The sequence below is a fragment of the Argopecten irradians genome, chromosome 4 (genome assembly GCF_041381155.1).
Source record: "Argopecten irradians isolate NY chromosome 4, Ai_NY, whole genome shotgun sequence".
Classification (NCBI taxonomy): domain Eukaryota; kingdom Metazoa; phylum Mollusca; class Bivalvia; order Pectinida; family Pectinidae; genus Argopecten; species Argopecten irradians.
The window spans coordinates 18,110,966-18,131,473 of NC_091137.1; the positions used below are offsets into that span (position 1 = coordinate 18,110,966).

At 37.7% G+C, this 20,508-nt stretch overlaps 1 protein-coding gene across 1 annotated transcript; it reads left to right on the forward strand.

The window, feature by feature from the left end:
- The first annotated feature begins 6,341 nt into the window (after window positions 1-6,341).
- LOC138320818 (peroxisomal trans-2-enoyl-CoA reductase-like) lies at window positions 6,342-20,131 on the forward strand. The gene is made up of 8 exons (XM_069264059.1): window positions 6,342-6,498; window positions 9,809-9,942; window positions 10,365-10,530; window positions 10,906-10,987; window positions 11,518-11,614; window positions 12,008-12,115; window positions 12,677-12,788; window positions 19,366-20,131. The coding sequence occupies exons 1-8, from the start codon at window positions 6,375-6,377 to the stop codon at window positions 19,446-19,448; spliced, it is 906 nt and encodes a 301-aa protein (XP_069120160.1). The 5' UTR covers window positions 6,342-6,374; the 3' UTR covers window positions 19,449-20,131.
- The last annotated feature ends 377 nt before the right edge of the window (window positions 20,132-20,508 follow it).

The window sequence follows — 20,508 nt, forward strand, 5'->3', positions numbered from 1 at the left end:
GGTTAGGACAAAACCAGATGCAGACGCCTGTGCGCCATGGTTCGCGTAAAACATGGATGGTTGGTTGGTTGACTAGGCTTAACATCCTAAACTGAAGAGAAACTATAGGATTTGGAAGTACCACTTTAATGACTATGTATTAATTTAGTGTGTTGGCTAGAGTCCATAGCCTTCCAAAGAATCGTGAACCTCGAATTCAAGATTAAACGTTAACGTGACCATACCCCATTGGTACACGACCCCTTTTGGTACAAAATTCGGGTTTTCCCCTCTAAAATCCTAGTTACTGTGTTTTGTTATTTATACTATTGTGATATGAAAATACAAGTATAAAATGACAATTTAAGCTCAAATTTGACTTCGATCGTCTAGATTATATTCGTATACACCTACATCGAAATGGGCGAAAGGGCCGTAAATGTTAGCAGTGGGTGCCGTAGAGCCATTCGACGGCTATTTTATGCTACATTTTTATCCGTTTTCATTTAAAGTAAACGCATTAAATGAATCTCTATATCACTAAAATTCTTCGGATATCATTTCCATAACGATACCTCTTTTATTAGTACAGATATGCCACTTTTCTGAGTATAACACCGCAATTCAAACATCCCGCTTCGCCATTTTTGTTTTTACTAACAATGCGCATGCCTCAACGTTGCTGACTAAAACGATCTACCAGGCCAAGTGCTCGGCTGGGGGTTTAAGGATCCGGATTTATAGCAAAGATATATATCATGTGTTGGTGTCAATTATTACTTTTTAGCTCGCCTATTCGAAGAATAGGGGGAGCTAATGTTGTCACCCCGGCGTCGGCGTCGGCGTCGGCGTCAGCGTTGGCGTCCCATTTCATGTTAAAGTTTTTGAGCAAGTTTCCTAATGTGTATGGATGCTGAACGTGATAATACAACCAATTTGGGGCCCTTCAGGTTTTTTTTGAGTCTGTTAATTTGTCATATTTCCATGTTAAAGTTTTTGAGCAAGTTTCTATTTTGTCAATTGTTTAAGCATAAGTCATCATAAATGTTTATGATTTTATTTTCCTAATATGTATGGCTGCTGAACGTGATAATACAACCAATTTGGGGCCCTTTAGGGGGTTTTTGAGTCTGTTAATTTGTCATATTTCCAAGTTTAAATAGTAAATACTTGAACATCAACTTCTTCTGAATAGGCGAGCTTTGCTGTTCTCCAACAGCTCTTGTTTGTTTATTAATCTACACCATATGAATGTACTTTTGTCTTAAATCAAATGAGATAATCAAAAAACAGACCAGTGACATTTCCCCAAGACAATGACATACAAATGTACTCAGTACAGATACATGTAAGCAGTAGCTCAGTAGATTTTTTAAAGTGGTTCCTCAAAATTATAAAATGACTTAATCCAGATTTGCAGGCAAATACTATTTCATAGCTAAGAGAGTTCATTACACAAAAACAGCAATAAACTGGATCAGTGTTGAGAATCACCATGGGGCTTTAATGTCACATGCAGTCATGGAAAAAATATAACATTGAACTTACATGTACATCCTAGATCTTTCATTATATAGAAGACATTGCTCACAAATATTTCATTTATTCTCTCTCTCCATCTTTTCTATTTACATTAAAAGGGTTGTTGTATTCTTGATTTAAAGTTGCAATGTTATAAAATATAATATATATATATATATAATTCTAAACAGGTATGACAAATTCTGCATTTCTGAAAACTGTGTTTAGGAATCAATATTGATATACCAACCAAAATATGGTCAGTGCATAACATCAAAACAAAAATCCATTTGTCAATGTGAGGCCATGTATACACATATACATGTATAGGTAATTCATATTCCAAGTGATCCTGAATTGAACAAATGTGGATACATTTATTTTCATCTGTAAGAAGAAATTGTAAGAATCTTTAAAATTGTGTGTTCAGTACTGTTGTGTTTAAATGAACTTGTACTACCTCCTTAGGCCCTATTGCATCCATTTTTTATCCACTAATCAACTTAATATGCAATTATACAGTGTACCTGCATGTATTACCTAGTACCTACAAGTATAAATGTACATGTACCAGGTATATATTGACTGTACCTATACTATTACCATGCATACTCTATCTTGTGATTCCCAGTATTGATATATTTATGAGTGCTGAAATGTACTTACTGAAAATTAACAAGTATAAGGGCAATTCCAGTTATAAACTAGATATTTTTTTCATCAAAATTATACTTAATTTTACAGTAAAACCTTTTTCTGAGACATTCACATCTTCATATATGTTTGTATATGACAATATGTTCCAAAATTATTGTGCTAAATGCTGAATGCTGCATTTTTCAAATGAACAAAAGAAATTTTGTAATAGATGATGAACTCAGGAAATAAAAAAAGAGATCTTATGGTTTCCATGCATTTAATACTGTCTGGTTTTTACATATAGGAGAGTATGTGTATAGTCTCAAGAAATACTTCCTATATTCTGGGGTTTTCCATGCCTGCAACATAAACAAAATAGAAAATTAGATACGAAAAAATATACCAGGTACATATACGGAGCTAATGATCATAACAATATCCAACCATGGCTGGATCATAGGGTATCTTTGTTCTATAGGGAACAAAATGCACCATGTACAGGTAAAAATAAAATATTATTTATAATTACATTGACATGACCATTATGAGGACTTTCCTTAACCTCTTATTTGTGGTCTTTCAGTAAAAATGGACAGGATATATCATTCAGAATGCAACCCGAGAGACGTCATAAAGAAGAAAGTCATCATAGTTCGGAATAGAAAAATATGTCACAAATTGAGTCACCTTTTATGTTCATTCTAACGACCTACAGAGCAGATGAACGGCTAACGAGTCGCAAGGGTTAAAGGTCATACTAGTAGATAAATGTCAGGTTGTCTTATTACATAGCTCAAGCTTCTGAATTCACTAGCGCAGCCTGTCCCTATAAGTTGTTATATTGTCTGTAGTCTAGGCTATTTCTAGCTCATAGCAATAAGGAAATTTCGGTTTGATGTAGGAATCTAACAACGGATTCTACAATTTGGTGGTACGCTTCAGTGAGATAGCACTGTATTAGAGCAACAGTTCAACTATTGCAAGGAGACACAGCACGAACATACCGCAGCCCCCCCCCCCCAAAAAAAAAAAAAAATATACAGACATCCTCACATAGGAGGTCGTGTTCTTCTGACCAATACCATCCTCATCAACTACATGTAAAAGTCAATTTAACCCCATATGTATTTAAAAATTGTAAGGGAAAGACAAAGAAATATCTATGGCCTATATCAATTGTGTAAGCGGTGTATAAAGACACAAACAAGTGAGAGCGACAAGGAAGATAATACAACATTGTCTTTTCCAAATAAGATTAAAAGACAAAAATGGTAGACACAAAATCACAAATAATTCAATCCTTTGCACCACAAAGAGCAGGGGAATAGGAGGCATATTATGCAGTTGTTATCATAATAGACTTGTCAAAAGTCCTTGGCTAAGTATGTTACGTCAGTTAATCTACAAACTGCACCATTATAACTTTCAAATCCATGTTAACCTGAACATCTGTTTTCATTTCGTTATGTATTTGCTAAATCCTTATGAATCTTCCTTAATGACGATTTACCAAGCATGGTATAAACAGAACTGGGAAGGATGTCATGCAGAAAGAGCATTAGAATAGATTCCGCTGCCCCTTTTATGATCGTAAATTGTTTTTGGAGCAGTACATATTTTAAGTAATCCTAATGCTTCCTTTTTTGGGTTTGAGTTGAGCATTTGCCACTGTGAGAAAATCTCTTGTGTATTGTCCCTGTGAGGAAGGCTCTGGGTTCTGTCCCCTGGCCGAGACACACTAATGTCTATAAAAGTGGTAGTTTCTGCCCTTGCTTAGCGCTCAGCATACAGGGAGTGGGATGACTGGTTCGCCCGTTGTTAGTATAATGTGACCAGGGCCCGGCACCATAAAACTTTCTCAGAGAGATTTTTTACTCAAGTATATGAATTTCCATAGGCTGGAGTAAAAAATTGTCTGAGAAAGTTTTTATGGTGCCGGGCCCGGGTGGGGTGTGTTGCTTGGTGTCTTCGGCGGCATGCTTTAGTGATATAGCACTATAAAAAGGGAAACAGTGGTGACACTACATGAATTACCGCAGTCTCCCAAAACACGCACCTCGCACAACATACACGCAACAACCGTCCTTACATGACCATAGCTGCGACGTTAATTAATCAAATAAACAAACAAAGTATTGTCCCTGGTCGTATGTACAATACTACTATCACTACCTATTTACCATATCCTCGGTCTGTATAGGCAACAATGCCTCTTCCTCCTCAAATTAGATGGAGTCACTGAATTTGGTTGCTATAAAAATCGCTGAGTCACACCTATTGGTCCACAAACATATTAGGAGTTAAAAATAACTGTCCATAATTAAAACTGTGTTTTCTTCTTTCATATATTTACGTGCACTTTACTTTGTCCATTATATCTAGACTTTGTCTTTGTCAGATATGACCTGACACGGTTATATCAGTAGCAATCTGGTTTAAATTCCAGCGGCTGATTTCTCCATTCCTCGTTTAGACTTAAACGAGTTGAGTGTTTCTGTACTGACGACGTTTTCTGGAAGGCTATTCCAAACATTCACAACTCGGGTCGCAAATGAGTTGGTTCTACATCTCAGTCTAGTCCTGGTTTTTTAAGCTTTTTACTGTAGCTCTTTATTCTATCGTCCTCATTTTGAATGAATAGATAGGCCTCCTGATGTTACACTTGCTACGTCGATTAACTATTCTGAATACTTGAATCATGTCATATCTAATTCTTCTATACTGGAGACTTGGAATTTCGAGTCATTTTAGTCTTTCTGTATGTGTTTTGTCATGGAGGCTTTTTACCTGTTTTGTTGACCTTCTTTGTACAGTTTCCAGTTCTAGAATGTCCTTCTTTAATAATTGGCACCATGCTGTTACTCCATATTCAGGTTGTGACCTAATTCGCGATTTTTAAACTGGTATAAACTTATCCATAACTGTGAATGTGCGTCATATCAATCCGATCAACAGTTTTGCCTTTTCCGTGCAATACGAAACGTGAATGTTCAGTTTCAACTCAGTGTTAAATTTTACACCTAAATCTTTCTATGATGTGTCATTTTTTATGGTAATAATATTTCCATCCTCGTTCAACATTGAATACGCCTAGCTATGCTTGATTCCGTGAATCAAAGTGAGAGTTTTACACTTAGAAACATTAAAAAAAACATGCTGCCATTTTTTGACCATGTTTATTTATATCCTCTTGAACCTTTCCTAATTCTTCAATAGTGTTGCTGATTCCATAAATTATATCGTCCTCAAAGATTTAGATGTTGAACAGAATTTGGTCTATTATTTCATGGTCATTGATATACATTGATGTACACCTATCTCCAATCCGATTTCACTAGTAATCGTATCAAGCGCACTAAATCACCTTATTCTTAAAAATGAAAGTTTTTTTGTTTTTTTTTTACAATACTAGCATCTGACAATTTACATCGATAGTCTAAGAAGAGGTTACGACACCAAACACATGCACATTTCGCTGTTTTGTCGTCCATTCGCAATGAAATGTGCGGATCACTATGCACCCAGCTGGGAGAGATTGCCAAGTAGCGCTACTGGGCCTCGGAACAAGTCATTAAAGGCCCACTACCTTTCCGGAGCAAAATTTATAGGTTTCTTAAAAACATTAATAACAAAGGAAAATATATATCGATGGCTTAAGATGAGGTTACAACACCAAACATATGCAAGATTTCCTGTCTAATGTACGATAACAGTGGAGATTCATTTCGCTGTTTTGCCGTCTGGCGCAGTGATAGTCAACTACCGCGCGGCATTTAGGACGACGGCGGGAAACATAAAACGACCCGCATTATGAAAATTAACATTTTATTTATTCTAATTAAACAGTTCCGAAGTGATGATAAGTGTGCTAGTAAACGTATAGTTAATAACTTCTGCGACTCTACAAAATTATTGATCTCGTTTTACATTCCTATTATAAAAATTAAAAGCCGTTTCGGAAAGGTAGTGGCCCTTTAACATGTAACAGTATAAATCCTGGCGGACCTGCAGTTTATGATACAGGCCTGTGAGGGCTTTATCAGGCTCGTTTAAAAAAAAAAAAAAAAAACCCTACTAGGTCCGTCTTTAATTCGTAAACGAACATCTAGGTCCAAACATGGCCAGTCAAATCGTATTGTAATCGAAAACGGCACAAGGTTGGTGTCGCTGTTCCGGATATAGATCGAACCATTGTTTAGACTACCTCTGATCATGTGACCCTGCTTTTGTCCAAAATGGCGGCCGCCGCGAAAGTGTCGAGTATTTTCCGTAAAAGTCTTTTCAAGGGGAAAGTTGCTATAGTCACAGGCGGTGGCACTGGTATCGGCAAAGCAATAACAGAGGAGCTTCTCCATTTAGGTAATCGACCATTTTTAAATGTATTTGGATAGATCATTTTGCGTACAAGCTTATTTTCATTTCTCTCAATATTAGGCAATTGATGTAATTATATACAATTGCAAAATACCCTCATGGAATATTTGGAGGTATTTGTGTGTGTGTATGTGTGTGTGTGTGTGTGTGTGTGTGTGTGTGTGTGTGTGTGTTACATATTATTGAGACAACGTCTCTTTCCAATATTATAGTTCAATATACTTGTACAATCTGGCCATTACCATAGTACTCCCATAACAATGATAAGATGAGAGTCCACTGGCCATGGTCAGCCATTTTTTTTTTACATGACGTAATGTTTCAAATGCATGTCGTCCTGCTTTACCTCTAACATTGTTGGTATACGCCTGTTGTAGTGTGCTGCATGTAAAATAGTCAATACACTTCACCAAAAGAAGTGATGACATCAAGCCCATGCACATACATGTAAAGGTCATTGATCATTCCTTTTGTATATAAAAATGGGTTTTTATATTACGCATAGTAAGCATAAGTTGAATTTTTGAAAATATAGTTTACTCTAAGAACTTATAAAATTCAGCATGAACACATTTTTTAGATCCAGCTATATATAGCTAGCTATAAAAACATATTAAAGACAACAGTTAATTGAATTGAATTAATGTCACCAATTATTTCCAGTGAATGGTTTTATAAATATTTTCTGTGCCAATTATTGGTTAGAGTGTTTGTTTCTTGTACACATATAGGCAGAAATATTATTCCTCTTTTCAATATTTTTTTTTAATTAAACACATCATATTAATTGTAGGCCTTAAGAGCACAGCACACTGCCTTGTAGAGACTGCTTTTAATTTTTAGCTCACCTGGCCTGAAGGGCCGGTGAGCTATTGCCATGGCGCGTCATCCGTCGTCCGTCCATCAACATTTCCTTTAAAATGCTACTTGTCCTAGAGTTCTGCATGGATTTTAACCAAATTTGGTCAGAAACTTCCTTAGGGGAAGGGGATCAGATTTTGCATAAATGGTGACCCTGACCCCCCTGGGGCAGGAGGGGGGGGCCCAATAGGGGTAATAGAGGTAAATCCTATAAAACGCTACTTGTCCGAGAGTTCTGCATGGATTGCAACCAAATTTGGCCAGAAACTTCCTTGGGGAAGGGGATCAGATTTTGCATAAATGGTGACCCTGACCCCCCTGGGGCAGGAGGGGCGGGGCCCATTAGGGGTAATAGATGTAAATCCTATAAATCGCTACTTGTCCTAGAGTTCTGCATGGATTGCAACCAAATTTGGCCAGAAACTTCCTAAGGAAGGGGATCAGATTTTGCATAAATGGTGACCCTGACCCCCCGGGTAGGAGGCGGGGTAATAGGGGCAGGCTACTTGGGGCATGGTTGCAAACCAAATAAGGGCTTCCTTAGGGAGGGGATCAGATTTTGCATAAATGGTGACCTGACCCCCTAGGAGGGGTGGGGCCCAATAAGGGTAATAGAGGTAAATCCTATAAACGCTACTTGTCCTAGAGTTCTGCATGGATTGCAACCAAATTTGGCCAGAAACTTCCTTAGGGGAAGGGGATCAGATTTTGCATAAATGGTGACCCTGACCCCCCTGGGGCAGGAGGGGCGGGGCCCAATAAGGGTAATAGAGGTAAATCCTATAAATCGCTACTTGTCCTAGAGTTCAGCATGGATTGCAACCAAATTTGGCCAGAAACTTCCTTAGGGGAAGGGGATCAGATTTTGCATAAAATGGTGACCCTGACCCCCCTGGGGCAGGAGGGGCAGGGGCCCAATAAGGGTAATAGAGGTAAATCCATAAATCGCTACTTGTCCTAGAGTTCTGCATGGATTGCAACCAAATTTGGCCAGAAACTTTTAGGGAAGGGGATCAATTTTGCATAAATGGTGACCGACCCGTGAGCAAGGGGCGGGGGCCAATAGGATAATAAGGGGAAGGGTGAGATCAGATTTTGCATCCTTGGCCCAATGGTGACTATCTGACTTATCCCCCTGAGGCAGGATTTTGGGCAGGGCCCAATAGGGGTCTTCTAAATAGAAGTGAATCCCATAAATCGCTACTTATCCTAGCGTTCTCGGATGGATATTGTAACCAAATTTCGGGCCAGACCTGTGGTTGTGCCCTAAACATCCTTAGGGGGTGGAAGTTTGGACAGAATTGTATAAATTTTGGCTCTGACCCCCCCCCCCCCCCCCCCCCCCCCCCCCCCCCCCCCCCCCCCCCCCCCCCCCCCCCCACCCCCCAGATGTACCCCCCCCCCCCCCCCAATAGGGGCGGGCCCAATAGGGGAAATAGAGGTAAATCCTATAAATCGCTACTTGTCCTAGAGTTCTGCATTGATTGTAACCAAATTTGGCCACAAACATCCTTTGGGGAAGGGAAACAAAACTTGTATAAATTTTGGCTCTGACCCCCCTGGGGGCAGGAGGGGCGGGGCCCAATAGGGGAAATAGAGGTAAATCCTAAAAATCGCTACTTGTCCTAGAGTTCTGCATGGATTGTAACCAAATTTGGCCAGAAACATCCTTGAGGTTAACAGAATTCGTATAAATTTTGGCTTTGACCCCCTGGAGCAGAAAGAGTGGGGCCCAATAGGGGAATTAGAGGTAAATATTCAAATTCCTTTAGAAAAGAAACAATGAACTTATATTCAGAACATTACATAGCATTACAAACCAGTTGAGCGATACAGGCCCTCTGGGCCTCTTGTTATAATTGGAATGTGAAATAAGATTGATAAATTTGTAGAGGCAAAATGTTATCAGCACTCTGTTAGTAATACACCTATCATCACCTTCTAAATAATTAAATAAAAATAAATAAAATGTTAATGTTTTTTATAAAGCCCGTCGTATTATGTTTCTCGCTGTCATCATAATTGTGGCAAGTTGGTTTACTAGATCACTCATCGTGCCAGACAACAAAACAACGAAAGGAATTTTCACTGTCAACGTATATATGTGTAGGCTACATAGGGAAACTGGCATTTGTTTTACATTTGCATTGATTATTTAGTAACTTCATCCAAGGTCATCAATATAAATTTTCTTGTGTTATCATTGTTTGTAAGAAAGTTTAAATTTTTAGTTTTGAAAGGTAATGGGCCTACATACTTTGCTGTATGTGTTTATCTTGTCATTTTGTACCGAGATAATCAACACATACATTTAACAATATGTTTTTACATGTTGTGTTTGTGTTAATTTTCCTGGTGTTGGCATTCAATTGACATTTCTGTGGAGACCAAATAAAGGAATAATTTTTGTGCTGTTTTAATATTTGAACTTCAGGATGTAAAGTTATGATAGCCTCTAGGAATATGGAGAGACTCCAGAAAGCTGCTGAGGAAATGAGATCAACCATTGTTCCTAATAAACCATCAAATCTAGCACACATGCAATGTAACATCAGGAAAGAAGATAATGTGAGTTGTTGATTTACTGTTGGATCCATAATTTTGTAATATTATCTGAATAACCAACTTTATTACCTCCAATTTTAGCATTTATGATTTAAAATCTGATCAATTATAGTATTTATTATAGACAAAGTTACAATATTTCAGATATATATGATGTATTAGTTTTGATGGGTTAACATCCTATTAACATTGTATTAAAAGAAATGTACACAGTGTAATTTAGATGTCAAATACATAAATGTTTTTAACAATTTTTATAGCAGAAAATGAAAACAGAGATCAATAAGTTAATGAAGAAAAGGGAATTGCCATAACCATTTCCTTTATCAATATATTGATTCCTCCAATGCATGTAGCAACAGTTTCGAATAAATTTTGATGCATAATGTTAGTAATAACATGAAATTAATTGTCTGGATTTTCAGGTAAAAGAACTCATTTCAACAACTCTTAACAAGTTTGGAAAAGTGGACTACTTGGTTAACAACGGAGGTGGTCAGTTTCCAAGCCCTGCCAGTAACATATCGGTCAAAGGTTGGAATGCAGTGATCGATACAAATCTCACAGGGACATTTATAATGTGTAGGGAAGGTGAGAATCAAACATAATTTCTTTTGAAATTATCATAAATGTAAGCATAATAAAGTATGAGTATGAGACTTGTCTTCCAAGTGGTCGATTGACGTGAGGCAATAGCTTAAGTCTGGTTATATACAGTTTTTTAACTCGGCATGCACACACAAATGTCTTTTCATATTCTGATGTCTGATTTGAACCCTGACCATTCACCTTTGTGTTATTTATTATGTAACAATGCAACTGTCACCTTATCACAATTAAATCACCTGGTTCTAACATGTACTTTGGCCAAGTGAACAACAATTATTACAAATCAGTTGGCTCATAATTAAAATACACTTTACATTTATTTGAGAGATGTTTTTGTGTGTTTTATTTTATTTCAAGTGTACAATCAATGGATGGAGCAGAATGGCGGAGTGATAGTGAACATTATAGCAGACATGTGGAAAGGCTTCCCTACAATGAGGTATTCATTCATTTTAATTCATTGTTCAATACTTCTGATGGTATTTGAACCAATAAGTGCTCCCATCCGTAAAGCAGATTCTCTCTCACTTTCCATTTCACTTACCTCATTATATGCAGACTGAAAATACAAAAACCAATCTGGTTTCTTTATTTGATTTCTTTTACAATTTGATTCATGGTTTACCTTGTTCACTAATAGTGTGAAAGGATAGTCCTAAACACACATCAGTTTTAGCTGACCTGGCCCGACGAGCCAGTGTATAGCATATAGCGTCTTCATCCGTCCATCCGTCCATCCGTCTGTTAACAGTTCATTTCAATTGCTTCTAGTCATAAAGTTAGCATGGATTGTAATCAAAAACATTTTAACCAAAAAATTGTGAAATACTGTATATTCAACATGAACAGGTATTGGCATTTGTAAAATTCAGAGCATCAAAGCAATTTATCTTTTATCAATTTAAGAATAAAAGTCTGAAAAAAAACTAAATCATATAAACCAGGTAAAAAATGGTGTTTGTTTTATAGCCATACAGGAGCTGCTAGGGCTGGTGTAGACAACCTGACCAAGACACTGGCTATAGAATGGGCAGCAGATGGCGTGAGAGTGAATTCTGTGGCACCGGTAAGGGACCTTTTGTGTGCGTGGTCAGTAGAGTAAAAACTAACGACAATATTTATTAAGTATAATCAGTTATGGACGATCATCGATTAAGTACATGCCAAGTTCAGAAAGTTGAGGAAAAAAATACACTGGCCTACATTCAGTACCTGGCATCTACCCCACATGGGTTTCAAACTCATGACCCAAAGGTTGGGGCTTAATTGTGGTAACCACTCGGCCACACTGTTTATTTTGGTAGACAGTTGTTTGTTTGTTTGTCTTTTTGGTGTTTTATGTCACACCATACAATCTTTCTGTACTATCTAGGGGTTTGTTAGCATAAAGCCATATCGAACTGATACCTGTGCAGTGGTTATACCTGAAAAATAATATAGAACATGTATTTTCATTTAGGGAAGTTCCATATACTCAGAGACTGCAGCAGCAAATTATGGTGATAACAAGATTTTTGAACACATGATTGATGTTTTACCTGTGAAGCGACTTGGCACTCCAGAAGAGGTAGGTGGTTGTGGTCAGGTTAATCAACACATACTGTGATTGTGTCATTGGCTCTAGGCATGTGATAGAGACCGTATTTAACTCTAGACATCATTTCAAATAGAATCTAAGAGATTGCTCAAATGGCAGTTGTACTTACTTTCACATGAGATCTGAGGTTTTCTCATCAAGTCACTTGTTTATACAACTATGTAGCTCTTATTATTCACTTATAATGCAAGTAAATAGTTAAAAAAAATATTCAGTATAATAATAATTCTTTTAAGATGAATATACAAAGCTAGGTCACAAAATAGTAATTGATTATTATTTACTTTCCTTGAATCAAGTAAAAGTCAAGAAACTTTCCACCTGTCAAAATTACCTGTTATGCAGTACGTATAACATGCACAGCGCTTCAGCACTAATGTGGACAGCCTTCTGTGAATTGATGTTAAGTCCATATGTCCATTATTCAAATAAAGTTTCATTCAATGAAGAGGTTTATATTGTTCAAAATAAATATCCTTCATTAATTTTATGTATCCGTCTATTAGCTGTTATTCTCTTCTCTGATTTTAGATATCATCTTGTGTTTGTTACTTGTTGTCGCCTGCTGCTAGCCTAATTTCTGGAGAAACGGTCAAAGTAGACGGGGCCCATAGTCTGTACAATACCAAGTGGGAAATCAAGGGTAAGTCATAAAAGTAGACGGGGCCCATAGTCTGTACAATACAAAGGGAAATCAAGGGTAAGTCAGTAAAGTAGACGGGGCCCATAGTCTGTACAATATAAAGTGGGAAATCAGGGGTAAGTCAGTAAAGTAAAGTAGACGGGGCCCATAGTCTGTATAATATAAAGTGGGAAATCAGGGGTAAGTCAGTAAAGTAGACGGGGCCCATAGTCTGTATAATATAAAGTGGGAAATCAGGGGTAAGTCAGTAAAGTAGACGGGGCCCATAGTCTGTATAATATAAAGTGGGAAATCAGGGGTAAGTCAGTAAAGTAGACGGGGCCATAGTCTGTATAATATAAAGTGGGAAATCAGGGGTAAGTCAGTAAAGTAGACTGGCCATAGTCTGTATAATATAAAGTGGGAAATCAGGGGTAAGTCAGTAAAGTAGAACGGGATGTAGGCCATAGTCCTGTATAATAATAAAGTAGAAATCAAGGGTAAAAGTTCAGTAACAGTAGACGGGGCCCATAGTCTGTATAATATAAAGTGGGAAATCAGGGGTAAGTCAGTAAAGTAGACGGGGCCCATAGTCTGTATAATATAAAGTGGGAAATCAGGGGTAAGTCAGTAAAGTAGACGGGGCCCATAGTCTGTATAATATAAAGTGGGAAATCAAGGGTAAGTCAGTAAAGTAGACGGGGCCCATAGTCTGTATAATATATAAAGTGGGAAATCAGGGGTAAGTCAGTAAAGTAGACCAGGCCATAGTCTGTATAATATTATAAAGTGGGAAATCAGGGGTAAGTCAGTAAAGTAGACTGGGCCATAGTCTGTATAATATAAAGTGGGAAATCAGGGGTAAGTCAGTAAAGTAGACGGGGCCCATAGTCTGTATAATATAAAGTGGGAAATCAAGGGTAAGTCAGTAAAGTAGACGGGGCCCATAGTCTGTATAATATAAAGTGGGAAATCAGGGGTAAGTCAGTAAAGTAGACCGGGCCATAGTCTGTATAATATAAAGTGGGAAATCAAGGGTAAGTCAGTAAAGTAGACCGGGCCATAGTCTGTATAATATAAAGTGGGAAATCAGGGGTAAGTCAGTAAAGTAGACGGGGCCCATAGTCTGTATAATATAAAGTGGGAAATCAGGGGTAAGTCAGTAAAGTAGACGGGGCCCATAGTCTGTATAATATTATAAAGTGGGAAATCAGGGTAAGTCAGTAAAGTAGACGGGGCCATAGTCTGTATAATATAAAGTGGGAAATCAGGGTAAGTCAGTAAAGTAGACGGGCCATAGTCTGTATAATATAAAGTGGGAAATCAGGGGTAAGTCAGTAAAGTAGACGGGGCCCATAGTCTGTATAATATAAAGTGGGAAATCAAGGGTAAGTCAGTAAAGTAGACCGGGCCATAGTCTGTATAATATAAAGTGGGAAATCAGGGGTAAGTCAGTAAAGTAGACGGGGCCATAGTCTGTATAATATAAAGTGGGAAATCAGGGGTAAGTCAGTAAAGTAGACGGGGCCCATAGTCTGTATAATATAAAGTGGGAAATCAGGGGTAAGTCAGTAAAGTAGACGGGGCCATAGTCTGTATAATATAAAGTGGGAAATCAAGGGTAAGTCAGTAAAGTAGACCGGGCCATAGTCTGTATAATATAAAGTGGGAAATCAGGGGTAAGTCAGTAAAGTAGACGGGGCCCATAGTCTGTATAATATTATAAAGTGGGAAATCAGGGGTAAGTCAGTAAAGTAGACTGGGCCATAGTCTGTATAATATAAAGTGGGAAATCAGGGTAAGTCAGTAAAGTAGACGGGGCCCATAGTCTGTATAATATAAGTCAGGGTAAGTCAGTAAAGTAGACGGGGCCATAGTCTGTATAATATAAAGTGGGAAATCAGGGGTAAGTCAGTAAAGTAGACGGGGCCCATAGTCTGTATATATATAAAGTGGGAAATCAGGGGTAAGTCAGTAAAGTAGACGGGGCCCATAGTCTGTATAATATAAAGTGGGAAATCAGGGGTAAGTCAGTAAAGTAGACGGGGCCCATAGTCTGTATAATATAAAGTGGGAAATCAGGGGTAAGTCAGTAAAGTAGACGGGGCCCAGTCTGTATAATATAAAGTGGGAAATCAGGGGTAAGTCAGTAAAGTAGACGGGGCCCATAGTCTGTATAATATAAAGTGGGAAATCAGGGGTAAGTCAGTAAAGTAGACGGGGCCCATAGTCTGTATAATATTATAAAGTGGGAAATCAGGGGTAAGTCAGTAAAGTAGACGGGGCCCATAGTCTGTATAATATAAAGTGGGAAATCAAGGGTAAGTCAGTAAAGTAGACGGGGCCCATAGTCTGTATAATATAAAGTGGGAAATCAGGGGTAAGTCAGTAAAGTAGACGGGGCCCATAGTCTGTATAATATAAAGTGGGAAATCAGGGGTAAGTCAGTAAAGTAGACGGGGCCCATAGTCTGTATAATATAAAGTGGGAAATCAGGGGTAAGTCAGTAAAGTAGACCGGGCCATAGTCTGTATAATATAAAGTGGGAAATCAGGGGTAAGTCAGTAAAGTAGACGGGGCCCATAGTCTGTATAATATTATAAAGTGGGAAATCAAGGGTAAGTCAGTAAAGTAGACGGGGCCCATAGTCTGTATAATATTATAAAGTGGGAAATCAGGGTAAGTCAGTAAAGTAGACGGGGCCCATAGTCTGTATAATATAAAGTGGGAAATCAGTAAGGGGTAATAAAGTCAGTAGTAAAGTAGACCGGGCCATAGTCTGTATAATATAAAGTGGGAAATCAGGGTAAGTCAGTAAAGTAGACGGGGCCCATAGTCTGTATAATATTATAAAGTGGGAAATCAGGGGTAAGTCAGTAAAGTAGACCGGGCCATAGTCTGTATAATATAAAGTGGGAAATCAAGGGTAAGTCAGTAAAGTAGACGGGGCCCATAGTCTGTATAATATAAAGTGGGAAATCAGGGGTAAGTCAGTAAAGTAGACGGGGCCCATAGTCTGTATAATATAAAGTGGGAAATCAGGGGTAAGTCAGTAAAGTAGACGGGGCCCATAGTCTGTATAATATAAAGTGGGAAATCAGGGGTAAGTCAGTAAAGTAGACGGGGCCCATAGTCTGTACAATACAAAGTGGGAAATCAGGGGTAAGTAAGTAAAGTAGACGGGGCCCATAGTCTGTATAATATAAAGTGGGAAATCAGGGGTAAGTCAGTAAAGTAGACGGGGCCCATAGTCTGTATATAATATAAAGTGGGAAATCAGGGGTAAGTCAGTAAAGTAGACGGGGCCATAGTCTGTATAATATAAAGTGGGAAATCAGGGTAAGTCAGTAAAGTAGACGGGGCCCATAGTCTGTATAATATAAAGTGGGAAATCAAGGGTAAGTCAGTAAAGTAGACGGGGCCCATAGTCTGTATAATATAAAGTGGGAAATCAAGGGTAAGTCAGTAAAGTAGACGGGGCCCATAGTCTGTATAATATAAAGTGGGAAATCAAGGGTAAGTCAGTAAAGTAGACGGGGCCATAGTCTGTATATTATAAAGTGGGAAATCAAGGGTAAGTCAGTAAAGTAGACGGGGCCCATAGTCTGTATAATATAAAGTGGGAAATCAGGGGTAAGTCAGTAAAGTAGACGGGGCCATAGTCTGTATAATATAAAGTGGGAAATCAGGGGTAAGTCAGTAAAGTAGACCGGGCCCATAGTCTGTATAATATAAAGTGGGAAATCAGGGGTAAGTCAGTAAAGTAGACGGGGCCCATAGTCTGTATAATATAAAGTGGGAAATCAGGGGTAAGTCAGTAAAGTAGACGGGGCCCATAGTCTGTATAATATAAAGTGGGAAATCAGGGGTAAGTCAGTAAAGTAGACGGGGCCCATAGTCTGTATAATATATAAAGTGGGAAATCAAGGGTAAGTCAGTAAAGTAGACGGGGCCCATAGTCTGTATAATATAAAGTGGGAAATCAGGGGTAAGTCAGTAAAGTAGACGGGGCCATAGTCTGTATAATATAAAGTGGGAAATCAGGGGTAAGTCAGTAAAGTAGACGGGGCCATAGTCTGTATAATATTATAAAGTGGGAAATCAGGGGTAAGTCAGTAAAGTAGACGGGGCCCATAGTCTGTATAATATAAAGTGGGAAATCAAGGGGTAAGTCAGTAAAGTAGACGGGGGCCATAGTCTGTATAATTTATAAAGTGGGAAATCAGGGGTAAGTCAGTAAAGTAGACGGGGCCCATAGTCTGTATAATATAAAGTGGGAAATCAAGGGTAAGTCAGTAAAGTAGACGGGGCCCATAGTCTGTATAATATAAAGTGGGAAATCAGGGTAAGTCAGTAAAGTAGACCGGGGCCATAGTCTGTATAATATAAAGTGGGAAATCAGGGGTAAGTCAGTAAAGTAGACGGGGCCCATAGTCTGTATAATATTATAAAGTGGGAAATCAGGGGTAAGTCAGTAAAGTAGACTGGGCCATAGTCTGTATAATATAAAGTGGGAAATCAGGGGTAAGTCAGTAAAGTAGACGGGGCCCATAGTCTGTATAATATAAAGTGGGAAATCAGGGGTAAGTCAGTAAAGTAGACGGGCCATAGTCTGTATATATAGTGGAATCGGTGTCAGTAAGTAGACGGGCCAGTCTGTATAATATATAAAGTGGGAAATCAGGGGTAAGTCAGTAAAGTAGACGGGCCCATAGTCTGTATAATATAAAGTGGGAAATCAGGGGTAAGTCAGTAAAGTAGACGGGGCCCATAGTCTGTATAATATAAAGTGGGAAATCAGGGGTAAGTCAGTAAAGTAGACGGGGCCCATAGTCTGTATAATATAAAGTGGGAAATCAGGGGTAAGTCAGTAAAGTAGACGGGGCCCATAGTCTGTATAATAATATAAAGTGGGAAATCAGGGGTAAGTCAGTAAAGTAGACGGGCCATAGTCTGTATAATATAAAGTGGGAAATCAGGGTAAGTCAGTAAAGTAGACGGGCCATAGTCTGTATAATATAAAGTGGGAAATCAGGGGTAAGTCAGTAAAGTAGACGGGCCATAGTCTGTATAATATAAAGTGGGAAATCAGGGGTAGTCAGTAAGTAGACGGGGCCCAGTCTGTATAATATAAAGTGGGAAATCAGGGGTAAGTCAGTAAAGTAGACGGGCCCATAGTCTGTATAATATAAAGTGGGAAATCAGGGTAAGTCAGTAAAGTAGACGGGGCCCATAGTCTGTATAATATAAAGTGGGAAATCAGGGGTAAGTCAGTAAAGTAGACGGGGCCCATAGTCTGTATAATATAAAGTGGGAAATCAGGGGTAAGTCAGTAAAGTAGACGGGGCCCATAGTCTGTATATATATAAAGTGGGAAATCAAGGGTAAGTCAGTAAAGTAGACGGGGGCCATAGTCTGTATAATATTATAAAGTGGGAAATCAGGGGTAAGTCAGTAAAGTAGACGGGGCCCATAGTCTGTATAATATTATAAAGTGGGAAATCAGGGGTAAGTCAGTAAAGAAGACGGGGCCCATAGTCTGTATAATATTATAAAGTGGGAAATCAAGGGTAAGTCAGTAAAGTAGACGGGGCCCATAGTCTGTATAATATTATAAAGTGGGAAATCAGGGGTAAGTCAGTAAACAATGCATGGGGCCACTGTCTGTACAACACAAATTGGGAAATCAGGCATTTTGGTTATTTTTTGTGCTTAGTAAATGGGTAAATCAAGGTTAAGTATTATTTCCAGGTAGTGCATTACCTGTAATTTAACAAAAACAAGTTTGGTTTTATGAAGAATATATTTCAATATGACTACATGAAGATATGAGCTGATAGTATACGACCACAGGACTTGACATACCTGATTAAATCGCAGAAATCAAAGTTCTAATTCTGACTGTATAGGGAATGGGGGTTTTCCAACAGGAAGTCAGGATCTAGGTTTGAATACCAGAGGTATGAGTTTTTGTCAGCTAGTCCATAGCAAGAGAAGTTTGGGTCATTGTCTTATATAGTTAGAACACAGGAAAAGAGAATTTGATGTGAACAATGGTCAAAGGAATGAACAATGGTCATAGGAATGGTTTAGACTTTTTACTAATTTAGAGGAAGTCAGGACTTAGTACTAAAGAAAGTAATGGTTTGGATTTGACCACACCAAGAATTTATTGAGAATTTTAACTACAAGTATTGTATGTAACACAACTTGTGACCAGTAGAAATAATGAAAAAGTTTTTAATTAACACTGGTAGGTTTCACGTTAGTTCCTTCCAAAAAAAGGTGACGAAATGGCCAAACTAATCCAAGAGTCAGAAATTGTGGATCTAGATCAAAGCCAGTTAAATAGTGTAGAATTCATTATTTCAGCAATACATATATATCCTTCAAAAAGTCATGAAGTTTTTTTTGTCCTGATAGAAGGTAATTCTAGGTTTTTATCATTTTGGGGTTTTAATACATTAATTTTGATCTCTATCCTTGTAATAATATTTTATTGATCATGTTCAGAAATTCACATTTTCTTGAGCTGTAGCTTATAACTGTAATTATTTTAATGTTTTGTGTTACCTGAATACTTTTAATTATACTCCAGATCACAAAAAACTTCCAGCCTTCACTTGGAAGAACTACAAGCCGGAAAGTGAAGATGATGACGAGCCCAAATCCAAACTATGAATTGTCTAATTAGTCGTGTGTATGTGTGTGAAAGAATTTTAAGGATGCAGCTTAATTAATTCTGATATAGCTGATTATAATCTACTGTGATAATCATAACAAAATAAACTTCAGTGTTTTATTGTATACATGATTGTTTTGATATTGAATGTTGATAATATCAATAGAACTAAGAAAACCAATATTTATCTTTGTACTTATACTGGCACAGTACATGAATGGTGTTGCATACTGTATAAAGTATTGAACTTTCTTAATAGTACTCTGTATGTATACTGTAAGGTTCTGTGGCAAAAACAAATGTCAAACTGCATTGCTGCATCATAAATTGAATATGACTATGTAATAGTATTTTTTAATTCATTTTTTTATGTATTTGATAATGCAGCCTTACAATTATATGACATTATATTCCAGTTACATTATTTTCCTATTTTATCCAAGATAATTATTTTTGAAAATAATGAAGCCAGGGGAGGTAACTTAATCATACAATTATATTATACATGTAAAAATTATATTGTTAAAACAAGATTACATACCATATTCGCTGTAATTTTTTGTCTAGGGTGATTCAAAAATCAAAACAAAGGGGGGCACTAATTAGGTGATGAAAAGGTAAGTTGTGGACAAAATGAAATCTTAAAAAAATCGGCCAACACAAAAATTGCATATTTAAAATCTATTTTTATCATCTTTTACTCTTCCACACTCTTGTCTTCCACACTCTGGCGGAAAGGTTATTATATAACTTCAACTCCTCCAGAATTGGGGAGGGGCGCATATTACGATGAATATGGTAACCCCCCCCCCCCCTTTTTTTTTTTAAATAACAGAACAAAGAAGTAAGTTGTTTAATCGTTCTGCATTATTAATATTTACATTTTGTATGCAGATTTGAATGAGAATATGTTACACATATCATTTTTGATGAAATAAAAAAATGACAATAATATATTGTTTTTGTGTTTCAATAAGTTAGAACTATAAACCTGCCTATTTTTACTTGTGAGTAAATGTAGTTTGCAGGCAATAAAAATTCTGGAAACTGAATTGCAAA